The sequence below is a fragment of the Protopterus annectens genome, chromosome 2.part2 (genome assembly GCF_019279795.1).
Source record: "Protopterus annectens isolate FY-2018-M chromosome 2.part2, PAN1.0, whole genome shotgun sequence".
In the NCBI taxonomy this organism is placed as follows: Eukaryota; Metazoa; Chordata; order Ceratodontiformes; family Protopteridae; genus Protopterus; species Protopterus annectens.
The window spans coordinates 508,391,772-508,410,095 of record NC_056730.1 but is presented as its reverse complement, the minus strand read 5'-3'; the positions used below and the strand labels follow the sequence as shown (position 1 = coordinate 508,410,095).

Here is an 18,324-nt window from a genome sequence, read left to right as displayed (position 1 = left end):
TAAGAAAGCCAACAAAATGAGTGCTAAAATTTACAAAAAGCCAGTGCAAATTAATAGTTATTTGTTTTACAATAGTATGCAGAGTGCTAAGCCTAAGAAGAATATTGTTAAAGGCCAATTTAATAGAGTTAGTAGATTAACTGAAGATGATGGCCATTTTTATAAAAAATGTAATTTTCATAAAATGACGTTTGATGCTAGAGCATATCCACCCGGGGTTGTTGATGAGATGATGAACAGCATAGTTTCCAAAAGGACAGTAGTGGGAGATAGTTGTTCTCAAAACAATGATGATAGAATGCAGGTTAATAATAATAATTCAGACAATGTTTATACTTTAGCTTGTTTACTCCCTTATTCAGTTAATGATTTTGATATTAAGAAAATAATTAAGAATAAGTGGAAATTCTTGATGAATTACCAAAATATGAAGAATATAATTGGTGAGACCCCCATTTTTCCAAATAAAAAAGTGAAGAATCATAAAGAACATTTTATAGGAATAGTCTGAATAGTCTGAATAAAAAAGGCATTTCTAGAGGAATGTTTACATGTGGGGGCTATAATCAGTGCAGGCATGTATTAGTAAGGGAGAAAATTTTTGTAGAAGCTAGAAATTATTTAACTAATTTATCCAGCAGGTTTGATTGTAAAGCCAAGTATGTAGTATATATAGCAATCTGAAATCATGAAATGGGATCACACATTGCCAACAATTCAAAAAAATAGTTGTAAGAAAATCAGGTTTATTAGTCCATGCAAAAAAGACATAAATAGCATCAATCACTGAAACTGCTATACCTAACAATTACAGGGTCTCACGTACATAAAATATCACGATTTGTAGACAGAAGCAAGAGCAATATGAAAGAAAGATACCCAGAGAGTTCCAATACGTAGCAGGAACAACGGGTCTCATAGAAAAGAATTTAAAGTTGTATTTAGCTATGCTACCAATGCATATAACTCCATATGAATTGTGGGTGCTGCGAAGAGCACTTTTGATAACATCAAAAATTGAAACAGTACCGATTTCATGAATTTTAATCATACCTTGACTTGGGAGTGGGGTTTATTCCTGCCATGATATTAGAAACCCAAAAGACTTGGGAGTAATTAAATTGAGATTATATAGGAATGAGAGATGTACTCATACCTCTCAATCTCATAGCCCAAGAAAGAAAGGGTCAGAAAGGACATATTTTAAGAATTGCTCTTATAAACTTGTGTTTGTGTGAAATGTATTTTCTAAATGATATGTAGTGTGAAACTCAAATGTGGGAAATTATTTAGTTCATTATATCATCCCAGTGATTTGCTAAAAAAAAATACAAATTTTATGAGGAACAGGCTGATATTTTGTGGCACAAATATGGACAGTTCAGAGGCATGTACTAACTGGTTCTGTAAAAGAGTAACTGATCTATGGAATAGACTATCAAATTATATTAAAGCAAGCACCTGTTTAGAAAATTTTAAGAACAGCTTGGACACTTATTACTTAAATATTTTGGCAGGCTAGAAGGGTATTATGCCCTATGCCTGAAAAATGTATATGCAAGGATGTGACATGCTCTCTGAAGCCAATTTTTATATGTACTTTACATTGTTTATTACTACTGCTGCATTTCTGTTGACTGCTTCCCATTAGTTAGCTTGTGGTTACTAGTATTTTAGTTTAGTAATATACTGTACACTAGAAACAAAATGCAGGTGTCAAAGTCTAGATCATTGTTTTTCTAAGGATTTTAAAGAAGAAAAAGCTGTTCTGTTTCTTCTAACCTTTGAGTTTAAATGATTGATTTGCATAGCTTGTCACTAAATACAGTATTATTTCTTCTTCTAGGCTGGAATACAGCAATGGAGAGCATTTTTAGGTTTGCCTTTTTCAGCATCTGCCTGGTGGCAATCTCCTCACAGCAGACAACTCCAAGTACCCAGCAACAAGAGAGCAAACTAAAGTTCCGTCTGGCAGGATATCCTCGCAAGCACAATGAAGGTCGTATTGAAATATTCTACAATGGGGAATGGGGCACCATGTGCGATGATGACTTTTCTCTCCAAAACGCTCATGTACTCTGCAGACATCTTGGATTTACAGAAGCCACAGGATGGGCTCACAGTGCTAAGTACGGGAAAGGAGCAGGTAAGATATAAAATGTGCTGACATTTATTTGTGCCTCTGAAATTGCATAGGGCTTAAGTTTTGTCTACACTATTTTACTTCAGTATTCACAAATTAAACAGACTACCACATGTGAAATACAGGTCCTGTGCATAAGATAAAGTTATATGCAGAATTTTCCTCCCATTAGTATAGCCCATTAGTCCAAATGAAAAGATGAAAAGTCTGCAAGCAAAGGAGAGTAGTAGTGCTAAAATTTAATTCATCCTCAGGTCTTGGTGGGTATCTTCACGAGGTGGACCATGTTTTTCACAAAATCTCACCAAGGCAACAACTGATATATAGACTGTATTTATATAGCATATATCATGGACAGAAGTAGGTCAAAATCTAAAAAATATAGCTGGATGCACAAGACCCAGGATAAAAAAGTGCCCATTCCTGGTAGGCACACTGCTGCCAGGAATGGAAAAAATTACAGTGTAGTATCCTCAAAATATGGAAACATTCCAACAATGGGGCCAGGCCAAGCCCAGGGGGAGGATGGACCCCTATTGTAGAAGGAAGTAGCAGTCCATAGAAATCACAAAAATTGATAGGCCGTAAAGATGATAGAGTGGACTGTTGAGGATAAAAAAGAAATGATGCCTATATTTCTTAATAACTTTACTATGTAGTTCTTGTTTTTGTTGTAAACTTGACTTAATATTTTTTATAATGTTATAGATATCCTCTTTTGTACCTTGTATAAATCTATTAAGTAAATTGTTATAAATCACTGTAATTTTACCTATTCTGGAGCTTTTCTCCCCGGGCCTCTACTGTAAACGGATATATGTCCAGCTAGACTAGCCCGGTCAACAAATGTAAAATAAATAAATAAATGATGTATTGTTACTATTATGCAAAAAGCCCAGAATTTCCAGACACAAGACATACAAAAAGATTAAGAGAGAAATTACAGGAAAGAAAAATACTTTCACAAGAAAAACTGCCAGAAGCTTCAAATAAAATTTTGGGGTCATTAATACAACAGATTTTTGAAAAACAATATACAGATCAAGAAACTTTGATCTGTTTGGAAATAGAAGCATCTGAAGAAGTACAAAAATGTAAACAACAAAACCTAGAGATTTTTGACAAGCATAAAAAAGAAATATGAATAGATAAAAACCAGGCAGCAACTGAATGTGCCAAAAAGCAAAAGAAAGAATATAAGGTGAAGGACCAGATGAAAAGGCAATAAATGAGGTAAAAGCATAAATATAGTTGCAAGTATAAAAAACTTCTGGAAGAACCTCATGTTGATCAGGAAAGAACTCAGGAATGGCTAAGGAGAGGTGAATTTAAACCAAGAGATGAAAGGTTAATATCGGCGGCCCAAGATAGTGGGCTACATACATGTTGGTTTACAAAGCCCATTGAACATGTGGGAGAAACAGACCAATGTAGGTTTCGTAAAACAGAATTGGAAGCTGTTGCACACCCCATTGCTGGTTGCCACATACTAATAGCAGAAGGACTGTATACTGAAAGGCATAATAATGTGGTGAGACTGTTGCACTGGGGACTGTGCGAACATTATGGTATTGAAGTGGCTGAAAAACACTGGAAATATGAGCCACAAAGCGTAATAGAAAATGATGAAGTCTACATCACATAGGATCACCCATTACCAACAGTCTAAAAAGACAGATGCTAGAAAACCATAGTGGTCCATGAAAAGAAGACAAAAGTAGCATTGATCATTGAAATTGTCACACCCAGACTACAGTGTCCTGCATACAGAGAGACACAAAGTCATAAAATATCAGGATTTGCAAGCAGAAATGAGAGCAATATGGAAGAAAGATACCCAGATAGTTCCAATAGTAGTAGGAACAACGGGTCTTATAAAAAAGAGTCTACAATCCTATTTAAATACGTTACCAGTACATGTAACTCCATACAAATTGCAGAAGGTGTCATTACTGTGCACACTGCGGGTGCTGCGAAGAATACTTTTGGCTGACATCAAAAAGTGAAACAATACAAATTTCATGACCTTTAATCGTACTTTGACATAGGAATGGGGTCCATTCCTGTCATGGTATTAGAAACCCAAAAGATTTGGAAAAATTAAAAAAGGGTTTGTGTGTTCTTTGTAAGATTTGGCTAAGTAGTAGTCTCTGAATCCATTTTGTATTTTGGAATATTGCTTTCATTGCTAACTTAATATGTAACATTTGCTGCCAAAATCTCTTGATAGCTGAGATTCTGATGCATCAGCCCGGATGCAGCAGTTTATTGATTAACATGCCTGTGGAAAGTCACAGCTATAAAGATAGCTTCCCTGAATCTACACCACTACATCACTATTTTTTAGTTAACTCTTACATGTATAATCCTAGATCAGGCAGAAGAACTGGAAAGAGGACCATATTTCTGTTCAAATCCTCCCATCTAGCTGAAATTTGCAAACAGTCCCTTACTGTAAATGGACATGTCCCATAGTGGATAATTATGTCTACTACATTTGATAAAAAAACAGAATCTTTACATAGTAATTGTATATCTTCCTCCCCTTTCCAACAGAAAATAATTTGATGCTGTACTAAAACATTATTAATGCAACACCATTGTCAAAACCTTTAATAATTCTTGGTGACTTCAATATAAACCTTCTCGGTCCTCTTAAGAATGTCATTAATGAAATACTAGAAGACCTTGGGACCTTGGTTCATAACAATGAGTACATGAACCCATTCCTCTATATCTTAGATCAAATAAACACTCTGTACTAGGTCTAGTCATACGTACATTCCGCAGTCTATTTCCTCATTGCATGTGCTTCCTCCCAGCCTAAGTGACCACTGCTCCATCTTCTGTAGCCTCAGTCTTCCCTATAAAAAGGAAAAAAACACATAAAAAAATCTCATTTTGGCCAGTATCACCAAATGGAGACAACAGCCTCCAAAGTCACTTAAATTTGATTGACTGGTCTCCAGTACTAAACTGGCAACATCCAGAATCAGTTTTAACAGACTTTTATACTGATACTGTCATTGTGCCCTGGAAGTCAGCCAACCTTCAATCTAAACTGCCATTTAAACTCACTGTTTTCCATTATACTGTTCTGATCACAATTTTTTTTTTACATTGGCTCACATGTATCACTGACAAAGGAAATAATGTGCTCATAAATTTGCTGCAACAGCTACTGAGTCAATTTTTTTTAATAGAAGCAGTTACATTTTAAGCAGGTAGCAAGGAAAACATCAGTTTCAGTTTTACCATAATTTCTGGAAGCTGCTCCTAAAGATTTGCTAAGGTCTAATGAGTCTCATGGCCCAACATTGACATATCTGCTGGACTGACAGGAACTATGTTGGTGTGTCCTTGGTATACATGGACTGCTGACCACACCATTGTTATTCCCATTTTCTAATAAATTCTTCATATTAAAATTCTTGTTATTTATAAACATTGGCTGGCCTTGTACAAATTTTGTTAAATCTGGGTTACCTTTTAGAAATGCCACTTTCCCATTAATGATGTTCTTAATACTATTTGCATCCACATTGTGTATAGTAATCACAGCATTGCAAAAAGCATTTCAGTTTTCATTTGATACAGTCATTTTGTTTTCCTCTGAAGTACTTTTGGTCAGGGCTGGCCTTTGGCAAACTGGCACCCTAGGCGAAAGGTCTCCATAGTGCTCCCACCCCCCACTCACACATCCTGGCCTACTCACACTATCCAGATTACTTTTTCCTACCTTTTACTCAACATTTCTCTTACTCTTCAGGTGTTTTTTCCTGCAGCTATTGATTCTTTCACCATGATCTAAGCAAGAGAATGCACTCTGATAACTGTGGAGGAAAAACACTCCATCACCATGATCTAAGGAAGAGAATGCACTCTGATAACTGTGGAGGAAAAACACTCCATCACCATGATCTAAGCAAGAGAATGCACTCTGATAACTGTGGAGGAAAAACACTCCATCACCATGATCTAAGCAAGAGATTGCACTCTGATAACTGTGGAGGAAAAACACTCCATCACCATGATCTAAGCAAGAGAATGCACTCTGATAACTGTGGAGGAAAAACACTCCATCACCATGATCTAAGCAAGAGAATACACTCTGATAACTGTGGAGGAAAAACACTCCATCACCATGATCTAAGCAAGAGAATGCACTCTGATAACTGTGGAGGAAAAACACTCCATCACCATGATCTAAGCAAGAGAATGCACTCTGATAACTGTGGAGGAAAAACACTCCATCACCATGATCTAAGCAAGAGAATGCACTCTGATAACTGTGGAGGAAAAACACTCCATCACCATGATCTAAGCAAGAGAATGCACTCTGATAACTGTGGAGGAAAAACACTCCATCACCATGATCTAAGCAAGAGAATGCACTCTGATAACTGTGGAGGAAAAACACTCCATCACCATGATCTAAGCAAGAGAATGCACTCTGATAACTGTGAAGGAAAAACACTCCATCACCATGATCTAAGCAAGAGAATGCACTCTGATAACTGTGGAGGAAAAACACTCCATCGCCATGAGCTAAGCAAGAGAATGCACTCTGATAACTGTGGAGGGAAAACACTCCATCACCATGATCTAAGCAAGAGAATGCACTCTGATAACTGTGGAGGAAAAACACTCCCATCACCATGATCTAAGCAAGAGAATGCACTCTGATAACTGTGGAGGAAAAACACTCCATCACCATGATCTAAGCAAGAGAATGCACTCTGATAACTGTGGAGGAAAACACTCCATCACCATGATCTAAGCAAGAGAATGCACTCTGATAACTGTGGAGGAAAAACACTCCATCACCATGATCTAAGCAAGAGAATGCACTCTGATAACTGTGGAGGAAAAACACTCCATCACCATGATCTAAGCAAGAGAATGCACTCTGATAACTGTGGAGGAAAAACACTCCATCACCATGATCTAAGCAAGAGAATGCACTCTGATAACTGTGGAGGAAAAACACTCCATCACCATGATCTAAGCAAGAGAATGCACTCTGATAACTGTGGAGGAAAAACACTCCATCACCATGATCTAAGCAAGAGAATGCACTCTGATAACTGTGGAGGAAAAACACTCCATCACCATGATCTAAGCAAGAGAATGCACTCTGATAACTGTGGAGGAAAACACTCCATCACCATGATCTAAGCAAGAGAATGCACTCTGATAACTGTGGAGGAAAAACACTCCATCACCATGATCTAAGCAAGAGAATGCACTCTGATAACTGTGGAGGAAAAACACTCCATCACCATGATCTAAGCAAGAGAATGCACTCTGATAACTGTGGAGGAAAAACACTCCATCACCATGATCTAAGCAAGAGAATGCACTCTGATAACTGTGGAGGAAAAACACTCCATCACCATGATCTAAGCAAGAGAATGCACTCTGATAACTGTGGAGGAAAAACACTCCATCACCATGATCTAAGCAAGAGAATGCACTCTGATAACTGTGGAGGAAAAACACTCCATCACCGTGATCTAAGCAAGTGAATGCACTCTGATAACTGTGGAGGAAAAACACTCCATCACCGTGATCTAAGCAAGAGAATGCACTCTGATAACTGTGGAGGGAAAACACTCCATCACCGTGATCTAAGCAAGAGAATGCACTCTGATAACTGTGGAGGAAAAACACTCCATCACCGTGATCTAAGCAAGAGAATGCACTCTGATAACTGTGGAGGAAAAACACTCCCTCACCGTGATCTAAGCAAGAGAATGCACTCTGATAACTGTGGAGGAAAAACACTCCATCACCGTGATCTAAGCAAGAGAATGCACTCTGATAACTGTGGAGGAAAAACACTCCATCACCATGATCTAAGCAAGAGAATGCACTCTGATAACTGTGGAGGAAAAACACTCCATCACCATGATCTAAGCAAGAGAATGCACTCTGATAACTGTGGAGGAAAAACACTCCATCACCATGATCTAAGCAAGAGAATGCACTCTGATAACTGTGGAGGAAAAACACTCCATCACCATGATCTAAGCAAGAGAATGCACTCTGATAACTGTGGAGGAAAAACACTCCATCACCATGATCTAAGCAAGAGAATGCACTCTGATAACTGTGGAGGAAAAACACTCCATCACCATGATCTAAGCAAGAGAATGCACTCTGATAACTGTGGAGGAAAAACACTCCATCACCATGATCTAAGCAAGAGAATGCACTCTGATAACTGTGGAGGAAAAACACTCCATTAAGCCAGGGATCTGGAGGCCTTGTTGCTCTGAGATGCATTTTAGTTTTTCTGTAAACAAACCTGTTCATCCAGTGATTATCTGAACAAAAACATAATCAAAGAAATAAATTTAGACTTACTCTTCACCTTTGTTTTTCCCTTCATTTTCAGCACATCCTAACTAACCATACTATACTATGCCACAAGAAGCCACAAGGTTTCTAGTTGCTCTGAGATGCATTTTAGGTTTTTTTTTTTTTTTCTAACAATCCTTTTCATTCAGTGATTGCCTGGCCACAAAACATAATTATGGAAAGAAATACAGTCTTCCTCTTCAACTTTGCATTTTTCATGCACCCTTTCATAATATCCTAACTGACAATGACTACCCAGTAATAAATAAATTAAACTGGGGGCTGCTAAACAACCAGACGCTAGGGGGTTATAGATGCTCTGAGGTTCATTTTAGTGCATTTCCAACTTTTTGATACAATGATGACCTGAACAAAAATCATGCCTACAGAAAAGAAATTCAATCTTACTTTTTTATTTCAAGGAAAAAATAAGCTGTATCCAAATTTTAAAGTTCAGAACTTTTTGAGTTCAAAATAACCTACCTCATTTGGTTATAGATTGGCCGTACCCATCCCATGGTCAATAATTATATATTACCCCTAAAGAGAATAACTGAATGAACTCATGCATATAATAAAACATTTAGGAGTTGCATCTGCCCATTAGTAATGCTGAGGGCAGTTCTGGTGTAAAAAGTTCTGTTTCCCATTCATAGATCTAAGTTGTGCTTCAAAATGGACAGGGATAACCTTTGTTTTATGTAGATGGGGAGTCTGTTCCACAGCAGTGGAAAAATGCTTGTACCTCCAAACCATTCTGTCAATGTTGCAGAAGAGGTTTGCATCCCTAGAGCAAGTATTTATGATATTATTTGACTTGCTGATATGCAGTAAATCCATCAGTGATGGGTCAGAGGATACCTTGTATGCCAGACACAGGTTACCTCTTAGCAGTCTGTAGGATATCGGATATAGTGACAGGGTTTGAGTTAGTCCATGTAGGATATGTTGTTTAGAGCTTGTATCATGGGTTCATAGGTTCATAGTACTAGGCTAGCTGCCCTTGTGGACCATTTTAAGCCTAGCCAATTACCCCATGTGAGAATCAAACACTGTGCCTTGTGTTTGTAAGCCTTTTAGTAAGGTATATCTGTGGGCATTCCAGTTGCTGCATGATAAAGATTATTTCCTCTAAAGTACAAAGAAGTCCTGGCTCCTCTTTAGTCTGCACTGATCAGGTCTTTCACTGAATACAATACCCTTTTTGGGATGTACTTTAGTAAACATATCAAACAGTTAGATAGACCCCCAAAGGTTCCTGACAAAAATATCATGGTACTAAAAGGCCTGAGCCAACAAGATAGGCTGAAGGTCTTGTGCCTGTATTCAGTGTCCTACGGACTCCTTAGAGGTGATCTTTGTCTTGTATTCTGTGCCATTAGATTTCCAGCAGTCCAAGACCTCTTATTTTTCCACAAATCAAACAGTAATGTGAACATTAGAACAAGAGATATGAACAAGTTTCAGCAAATAAACAAATAACTTTGGAGAGACAGGTTTGTCAGTCAGTGACTAACCCTTCTCCAGAACACACTCTTCTAATTCAGAGCAAGCAATGTGGCACATTAGCTTCCTTTAGGAATGAATTAGGTAATTTCATGGATATTCATGAATTCCATCTAAGATTAGCTTATTGCTCCTTGTAAAAGCAGGTACGATCTAAAGGTACTGACAAGCTGTCAATGGCCACATGGCCCATCTGCCTTGTATGATTCTATGAACATCATCAATTCCATTAGCATACATAAAAGATCATTTTCTTTGTTAGAGTAACTTGTTTCATGTGATGGACAGCTTCTTAACATATCTGTCCCTTCTTGGTGTGGAATCACCAAATACAAAAAAGAAACATTGACTGTTACTAACAGGAAGGGAGATCTTAAAGCATTCTTATCATCTGGTTTATTCCTTTCTAGAAGGTGTTATAAATCTCTGATGTATGAAATACTACTCTGTACTACTAGTTTTAAGATTTTGTCTGTATTTCTCAGTTTTTTAACCTCGTGTACTAACTTTTGGCCTCTGTGATGACTTGTGAAATCCTTAAGATATGTTGGTATGAAAAAAAAAAAAAAAAAAAAAAAAAAAACAACTCCCATGTGAGGATCTTATACTGTTAAGAAAATTGTAAATGACCAAGCTAAAGCTGTTTTCATGTAACAGTTAATATGATAACTGCATTTCTCTATGAGAATTTCTTTCACAAGTGTCAGTACTGCGCATTAGTATTAGAACTTTCTCTTTCTACACCTGCTGAGTCATAACAACTAAAGCACCATCCCTATCTGCTCTCATGAAATGCAATTTTTTTAATTTGTAAATCTTTCAAAGCTTTCTGACAGTCAGAAGAAAAAATTAAATATTTGCAATGTGGAGGGCTTCTTGATAATTTTGCTCTCACCAGCACCTTCAGCACCTTCAAAAACATTCAAATTAGGCACTAGGGCTGAATTAAAAGAACTTGTTCTTTAAGCCTGCAACATTCACCTAACCTGGCAAATCATGCAATAGAAAGTTTTTGTTTGTGAAGGTATAATTTCAAGTTTGCAACAGTTCTCACCCAGTATGCTGTCTTAATGAGTATGTTTAAATTCATTTTTATTTATTTTATTTATTTTTTTGTTGGAACAGTGATTTTTTTCCTCTTGGAAAAAATCGCTGTTCTGACACTTCGACATTGTAAGCTTTCGCTTACATAGGGTCAGTCAATCACCGTTCGCTTTTTTAAGCATTCAGTGATTTAATATAGACCCATATTATCATGATGACCACTCTATCCATGTTATCTTGAAATCTAATTGGCCTTAGAGGTATAAACACAAAGGAAAGAGTGTTGAATTACATTAAGAAATTCAGAGTGCAGTAAGTAATGCTGCAGGAGACATTTGGAAATAAATTAGCATGTTAATCTGACAAAAAAAGGATTTGAGGAGGGATATTTAACATAATGTCAGAGACAAAGGAAAAGGACAGTAATAATATTGATTGCTAGAGGGGCTTCAATATTGATATTAAAAGAGGTAAAGTGTTTTACAGCTTTGAAAGCAATAAAACATTTAGTTCTCCCACACAAAAAGAGGGCAGAAACAAAGTGTCCATCTGAGGAGCAAACAGGTACAGAAACTCTTAGATTTCATTCTTCTGCATGTATCGTTTCTTTCTGTGTGTGATGGAGAAGTTTGTAAAAACTTTTAAAGATGGTTAGCTTCTCATCACTGTTTTGTGGTAATTGGCACTGGATGTTGTTATGCTGTAATACAAGTCTGGACTTAATAGTGTCGAGAGGTGCTTAACAATTAAGCACCTTTATTACCTCAGAGAGATGCTTAATGAAGTTGCTTTTTTCATCAATTTGCAGCACAGTCATGGCACTCCATACTCTACAAAACTTGTTATGCACCTCTTTGACATTAGTGAAATGCATAACAAGGTTGGGTTTTTCACAGTTTTGGAGAATAATTATAAGCATGATCCATATTTCCCTACATAGTTATGTATGCTTCTTTACATGCCCAGTACATTAAGAACTAACAGAAAATAAATATTACCACTGCATAAATCAAAACTTAATTCCTATTAGTATGTTTCAGCAGTGGAAACAAAAAATTAAAATGTAAAGTGCAGCAATGCCAGTCAAAGAACCACAGTTGCAGCCATCGGTGACATGGACCATAAAGTGCTGTGCAAATGAAGCAAATAACTGATGACACTTTAAAAACTATTAACCATAACTCAGTCCAAACAGTCATGACATTTTACTGACCTGATTAGAGAAGACTCAAGCTAGTACATAAAAAAGAAACAACCCTGAAGAAAGACACAGTACCCTTTTAACTGGAACTCTGAAAAGCAAAATCATTAGAGAGTTTGAGGACGTAAGTTCATTTTAGTAAGTAAGGAACCAACTACTCTTAGTTTCTTATCCCTTGTGATACCTATGGAGGTGGGTTTGTCTTTTGAGCCTTGCCTAAAAAAGGCACTATGGGGGTAGCAAGAGCCTTTGCCAATATCTGAAAGCCCAGGGGTGACAGGTGCAAGCCGTCCCTAGCAAAGCATCGTGGCTTGTCGAGCATATCATCCCAAGCTGACAGGCATTGGATCCCCTTTGAATGACACCAGTACTTAAGCCAATTGTTGAAATTGATCATCTTGTCTTCATATTGTGGCATCATTCTTGGTGAGGGTAAGATGCTACTCAAGGTCAGGGACATACCGGCCTGGGCTACATGCTCAGAGAGCTCCTTTATGTCTCTCTTCATGTAGTCCAGGGAGGTACGTCTCAGGTCATTCACACCAGCATGGACAATGACTGAGTCATATTTGTACTTGCCTTGCACGCCAGAAGTCTAAACCTCAAGATGCACGCACTCGAAACTCTCATTAGCATGAAGAACATCCATATCTGTGCAGTAACAGAAACCTGGTTCAGGGCTCCTGAGAGCACCCCAGCACTACCAGGTTATACCTCATACCATGCTTTTCGGCCCCAAAACTTGGACCGAACCACAAAAGGAGGGGGAGTATCGATATTCATCAAAGATTCCCACACCTCCAGGTTGGTGGCAAAGCACGAAGCAACAGAGACTATCCATGTGCAACTAACAGTGGGTAAAACTGCCTTCCAGTTTATAGCCTGCTACAGACCACCCTCCCAAACCCAGGAACCCCACTCGGCCTTCCTGAGAACACTGGAAAATATGAAGGTCTCTCCAAACACCATTATATTGGGCAACTTCAACTACCCAAACATAGACTGGGAGCATTACTTTAGCTCCAACACCCTAGCCCAAAGGTTCCTAGAATTTATAAACTCAAATGCTATGGAACAACTTGTTACCACTCCCACAAGAGGAGAAAACATACAGGACCTGATCATCACCAACATGGGGACTCTATGCTCCAGACCAGAAGTGTATCCCTCACTGGTAAGATCAGACCATAAACTAATCTCACTGGATATTCACATCCCGACCCCACCCCCTGCCCAGAAAACCACAGTGAAAAACCTCTCTAAAGCAAATTTCACACTCCTCAAAACCGAGGTGGAATCCTTCAAAGCCCCTGGGCCTGTGGAAAATACGGCCCAGACCACAGAATCCTTTATAAACTCATTCTATGAACACCTTCAGGAATGCATAGATCATGCAATCCCAAATAAAACCAAGACCCAATCCTCCAAAGGCAGACGTCCTGTCTGGTGGACCCCAGCCATAAACAAACTATACAATAGAAGGAGGAAGCTACTAAATGATAGAGCAAAATCCCAAAAAGGGAAGGCATCACTGATCAGTATTAGCAAAAAACTACGGGCACTCATAAAATTGTCTAAGGCCAGCTTCGAGAGAAAAATTGCACAGGACACTAAGGATAATCACAAGGCTTTCTTTAGTTATGTTAGGAACCTGGGTGGTAATTCCCAGATATGCTCAGAATTAATCCAAAATTACAAAAAATACACTGAACCCACAGACATTGCCAACATCCTAGCTGACAAGTTCAGTGCAAACTCCCCCCCCCACCAAAAGGGCAAATATCTATCCCAGCAGAGTGCTGCCCCCCTGACATCTCAGATGCTCAGGTAAGAGCCGCCCTCTCCAAAGCAAAAAACACAGCATCAGTGGGACCAGACAGTGTCCCGAGCTGCATCCTTCATGAACTCCAAGAAGAGCTAAACCCAAACATAAAACTACTGTTCAATCTCAGCCTTACTACAGGATATGTGCCCAAAGAGTGGCGTACAGCAACAGTGGTCCCTCTCCATAAAGGTGGTGCCTCAATGGATCCTGGAAACTATCTCCCCATAAGCCTGACTAGCTTGGTCTGCAAAGCTATGGAAAGGATCATCATGGACCTCATAAATAAAGATATTGGGGACCTACAGACACTGGATCCTACCCAGTTCGGCTTTGTTAAGGGCAGATCCTGCCTCTTAAACCTGGTTGATTTCTTTCGATACAGTACCCCACTTGGGCATTATAGATAAGCTCACCAGCTTAAATATAAACCCCTATGTCACTAAATGGATTGCAAATTGGCTCAAGGACAGAACCCACATGGTTAGAATTTCTGGAGCCATGTCAGACTCCAAACCAGTTACAAGTGGTGTCCCACAAGGCTCAGTCCTGGGACCTCTCTTGTTCGGTATATATTTCTCGGAGGTACAGGCCAACACGGAAGGACTGTGGCTGACCAAGTTCGCAGATGACTGCAAACTGGGCGCCATAATCGACTCTCCAGCCGACACAAGCATCCTCCAAAAGGGCCTCATAGAAACAGACAACTGGTGCCAGAGCCATGGCCTCAAGCTAAATGCCAAAAAGTGTATAGTCATCCCCTTTGGCAAAAACAAAGTGCCCACAAATTACCACATAGGTGGTAATCCATTAAGTACAGAAGAAGTAATTAGGGACCTGGGGTCCCAAGTTGATAGCAATGTCTCATTTGACAACCACGTAGCCATAGTGGTTAGAAAAACATTTTATATAGCCCACTTAATCATGAAGGGATTCACATCTAGATCAGGGGAGGTCATCATGCCTCTTTACTCATCCCTCATCAGGCCCATAATTGAGTACAATGCCCCTTTTGGGATGTACCTTACCAGACACCTGCAGCAACTGGAAAGACCCCAAAAGTACCTCACCAAGAGGATCAAAGGGCTCAAACAGATGCCATATGCTGCCCGGTTAAAGAAACTCCAGCTCTACTCAGTGGCATACCGCCTGTTCAGAGGCGATCTGTGCCTGACGTATAAAGCCATGTCCAACCCAGAATTAATGGACATGCTGCACCTCAGAAAATCCAAATCCTATCGAGATACGCGCTCAAGAGACTTGAACCTCAGCACTGAAATAAATAGAACATGCTGGAGGGACAGATTCATAACCCAGAGGCTCCCTTCACTCTGGAATAAAATCCCAGTCCAGGTTAGGCAGAGTTCCTCATTGACTCTCTTCAAGAGGAATCTTGATGAGTGGATGGGAGATCGTAGGTTTACCCCGGTTATCACTTCTGTGTCACTGTTAGACAGAGGCACAGTATACTAACCTCGAAAAAGGGCATAGCAAAATAAATTTAAAATGGGTGGCGAAAGCCAAACACATTCTGGCTAGGCTTATAAATGCCCTAGGGCAGATAGCCTTGTATGAACCTATGAACTCTTTCTTCAAGGAAATTTCTTCTGCTAATTAACAATCAGGTCCCCTCCCACCACACACTATTCTCCTCTCAGACTTCAGGGATTCACATCTAATCTGTAACTCTGGAACTCCTCTTTTCAAAGCCGTTGATGTGAACAGTAAATCTCTTCTTCTATTTTTAAAGTTGTTGTGAACCCTGAAATTCTTCTTTTCTGTAACTTTTGATCACATAGATTAACAATGCAATCCCACCCCCACTTTTTTCACTCAACCATTGAGATCTTCAGACATTTCAGTAACTCTAGATCTTTGTTGATGTTAAATCCTGACTTTTTTTTTATCTCATCCTGAACACACCCTTCCATTTCTGGTATTTACTAACTACTCTTTCTTCACTGTTACACCTCCTTTTTGACTTTTCCTTCTTTGACAACTGCAACTTCTCACACATGCCTTGCCCATATAATAGCACTTTAAGTTTAACATATTTGCAAATTAGCTATAATACCTACCGAGCTGATTAACTCAGTCTTTCCTTTACTTTTATTGTTTGCCACCCTTATTATAGTGGAAGTACTCATTGCAGCTGATGTACCTTTTGGTTTCATCACAACATAAACTTAAGATGGCATTGCTTAATCCAATCTTATATTATTGTTTTTCCATCCTATTTATAGTGGATGTACATAGTTTAGTTAATGTTTATTTTGTGTGTACTGCTGCAACTGCTGATAATAATTTTTCAGATTACCTCTTTATTTTATTGCTTTGCTACTGTATCTAGAGTGAATGCATTTATTTCAGTTGATATTTTCTCTTGTATGTACTGCTGCAACTGCTATTAATTATTTTTATATTACCTCTTTATGTTATTGTAAATGTATAGATTCCACCCACAAGGGCCGATACTAGTGAATGACGAACCACCGCAAAGCACAATCTCACTTCCAATGTAGCAACGCTTGTGAATACTGACAACAAAATCACTCCTATACCATTAAAGCAGCATAAGTTTATTGTAACTATTTTCTTTATAAAATCCAATTCACGACTAAGCGCTTTCGCCAACAATCTGGCTTCTTCAGAGTCGTTTGTTACAACATTACCCATCAATATAAATCCCATACAAACAAATTCCATTGGTTAAAACTCATTGCCACCAATCAATTAATTAAAGAACTTGATTGATATATCCTTGTTCACCTAATAAAACATTGATTTGTGTATATATAACATACAAACTTATTAACCCTCAATAAATTACACTAAAACATATAATATAAATGTAACAATACTTCATACAAAAAATACAATTTAACTTGAATGTGTAAATTCACTATTAAAACACTACAAACATATGTAAAATTGCTAACAGCCCTTCTAAAAATAAGTTTAAACATCAAATCTGCTGGGACCTAAGCTTTAAAATAGGTATAGATATAGGAGCGACTTTGTTGTCAGTATTCACAAGCGTTGCTACATTGGAAGTGAGATTGTGCTTTGCGGTGGTTTGTCATTCACTAGTATCGGCCCTTGTGGGTGGAATCTATACATTTACTGTTTTACGTTACCGTTGGGACATTTCACTTTTAGTGTGGTGACGTTAGTGACATTAGCAGCATGGAAGCTATATTAAAGGAGTTAGCCACCATGGTTGACAAATTAATTAAGGTTTACACTGACAATAATGTGGACAATCTTCAAAATGATGGGGCGGTCGGAGCAGTTAGTCCGACTGATTCTGAAGTTCAGCTTTTTACCTTGCATTCACCACTGGGCTCGATTCCACCTGGGCAGGGTACTAGGACTAATTCCTATGCGAATGTAGCTGGCGTGCAACAACGGAGTACAAACGCTGTGAGCATGGGTGAGGTGTCGGGCAGGAGAACGCAGGAAGAACGTTTTGATCTTACTTCCTGGTTTCAGGTACCAGTTCTTGGTGAAGCAGTTGGCGTCAGCGATAGAACGGCGTTGCTTCCTTGCATGAAGGAACAAATCTTTCAGTATGAAAAGTTATGCACTAAATTTCGAGCTATCCAGTTGGATAGCACTTTTCTCAAGCAATCTAAAGAATTAAATCAAGTACCCATGGGTCTTCGTATTTGGAAGAGACCCATGGGGATTGAGGAAGGTTCCGTGGCCTTTCGTGAGTTAACTGCTTTATTCAATAAAATGGGTTTGGACATGCTTGACATTATCATCTGCAACAATGAGGTAAAATTAGCTGAACTTAAGGACAAAATCAGTCGTTTATATGTGAGTATTACGACAGATTTGTTATTCACACAATATCGTGGTAATTTTGATAGGGCTGTTAAGAATGTAGAATCTATTGTTGTTAAAACACTTGCTACAAAAAAGAAGAAACTTGAAAGAGATACTGCAGACTATAAAAATAACTGTGCTTATCCCCCGGGTCTCAAGCCGCGTGTTTTTAGGATGGAAGTGAATAATACGGAAAATGATGTGGGTAACTTTGATTTTCACGAAGAGGTTATTGACAATGACGGTTTTTTAGACACCGAGAATGGTCCTCGAAGATCGGAGCGATTGAGAAACAGGGGCACGACTGTGGGGGAAGTACAACAGTACAACCGGGGGAGAAGGATGAACAGAAGAGGGAGATATTAAGTGTTGGTTTGAACACAAATGCTGGGACAGTTGATAACATTGTATGTG

General features: G+C 38.6%; 1 protein-coding gene across 3 annotated transcripts in view; it reads left to right on the top strand.

Annotated features, from left to right (window-relative positions):
* LOXL3 (lysyl oxidase like 3) overlaps window positions 1–18,324 on the top strand; it is a 914,626-nt gene that overhangs the window by 162,778 nt on the left and 733,524 nt on the right. For all 3 annotated transcript variants that reach the window (XM_044063977.1, XM_044063976.1, XM_044063978.1), the window contains exon 2: window positions 1,847–2,146. In XM_044063977.1, the coding sequence (XP_043919912.1) occupies window positions 1,861–2,146 (286 nt within the window). In that variant the 5' untranslated portion in view covers window positions 1,847–1,860. The remainder of the gene's footprint in view (window positions 1–1,846; window positions 2,147–18,324) is intronic.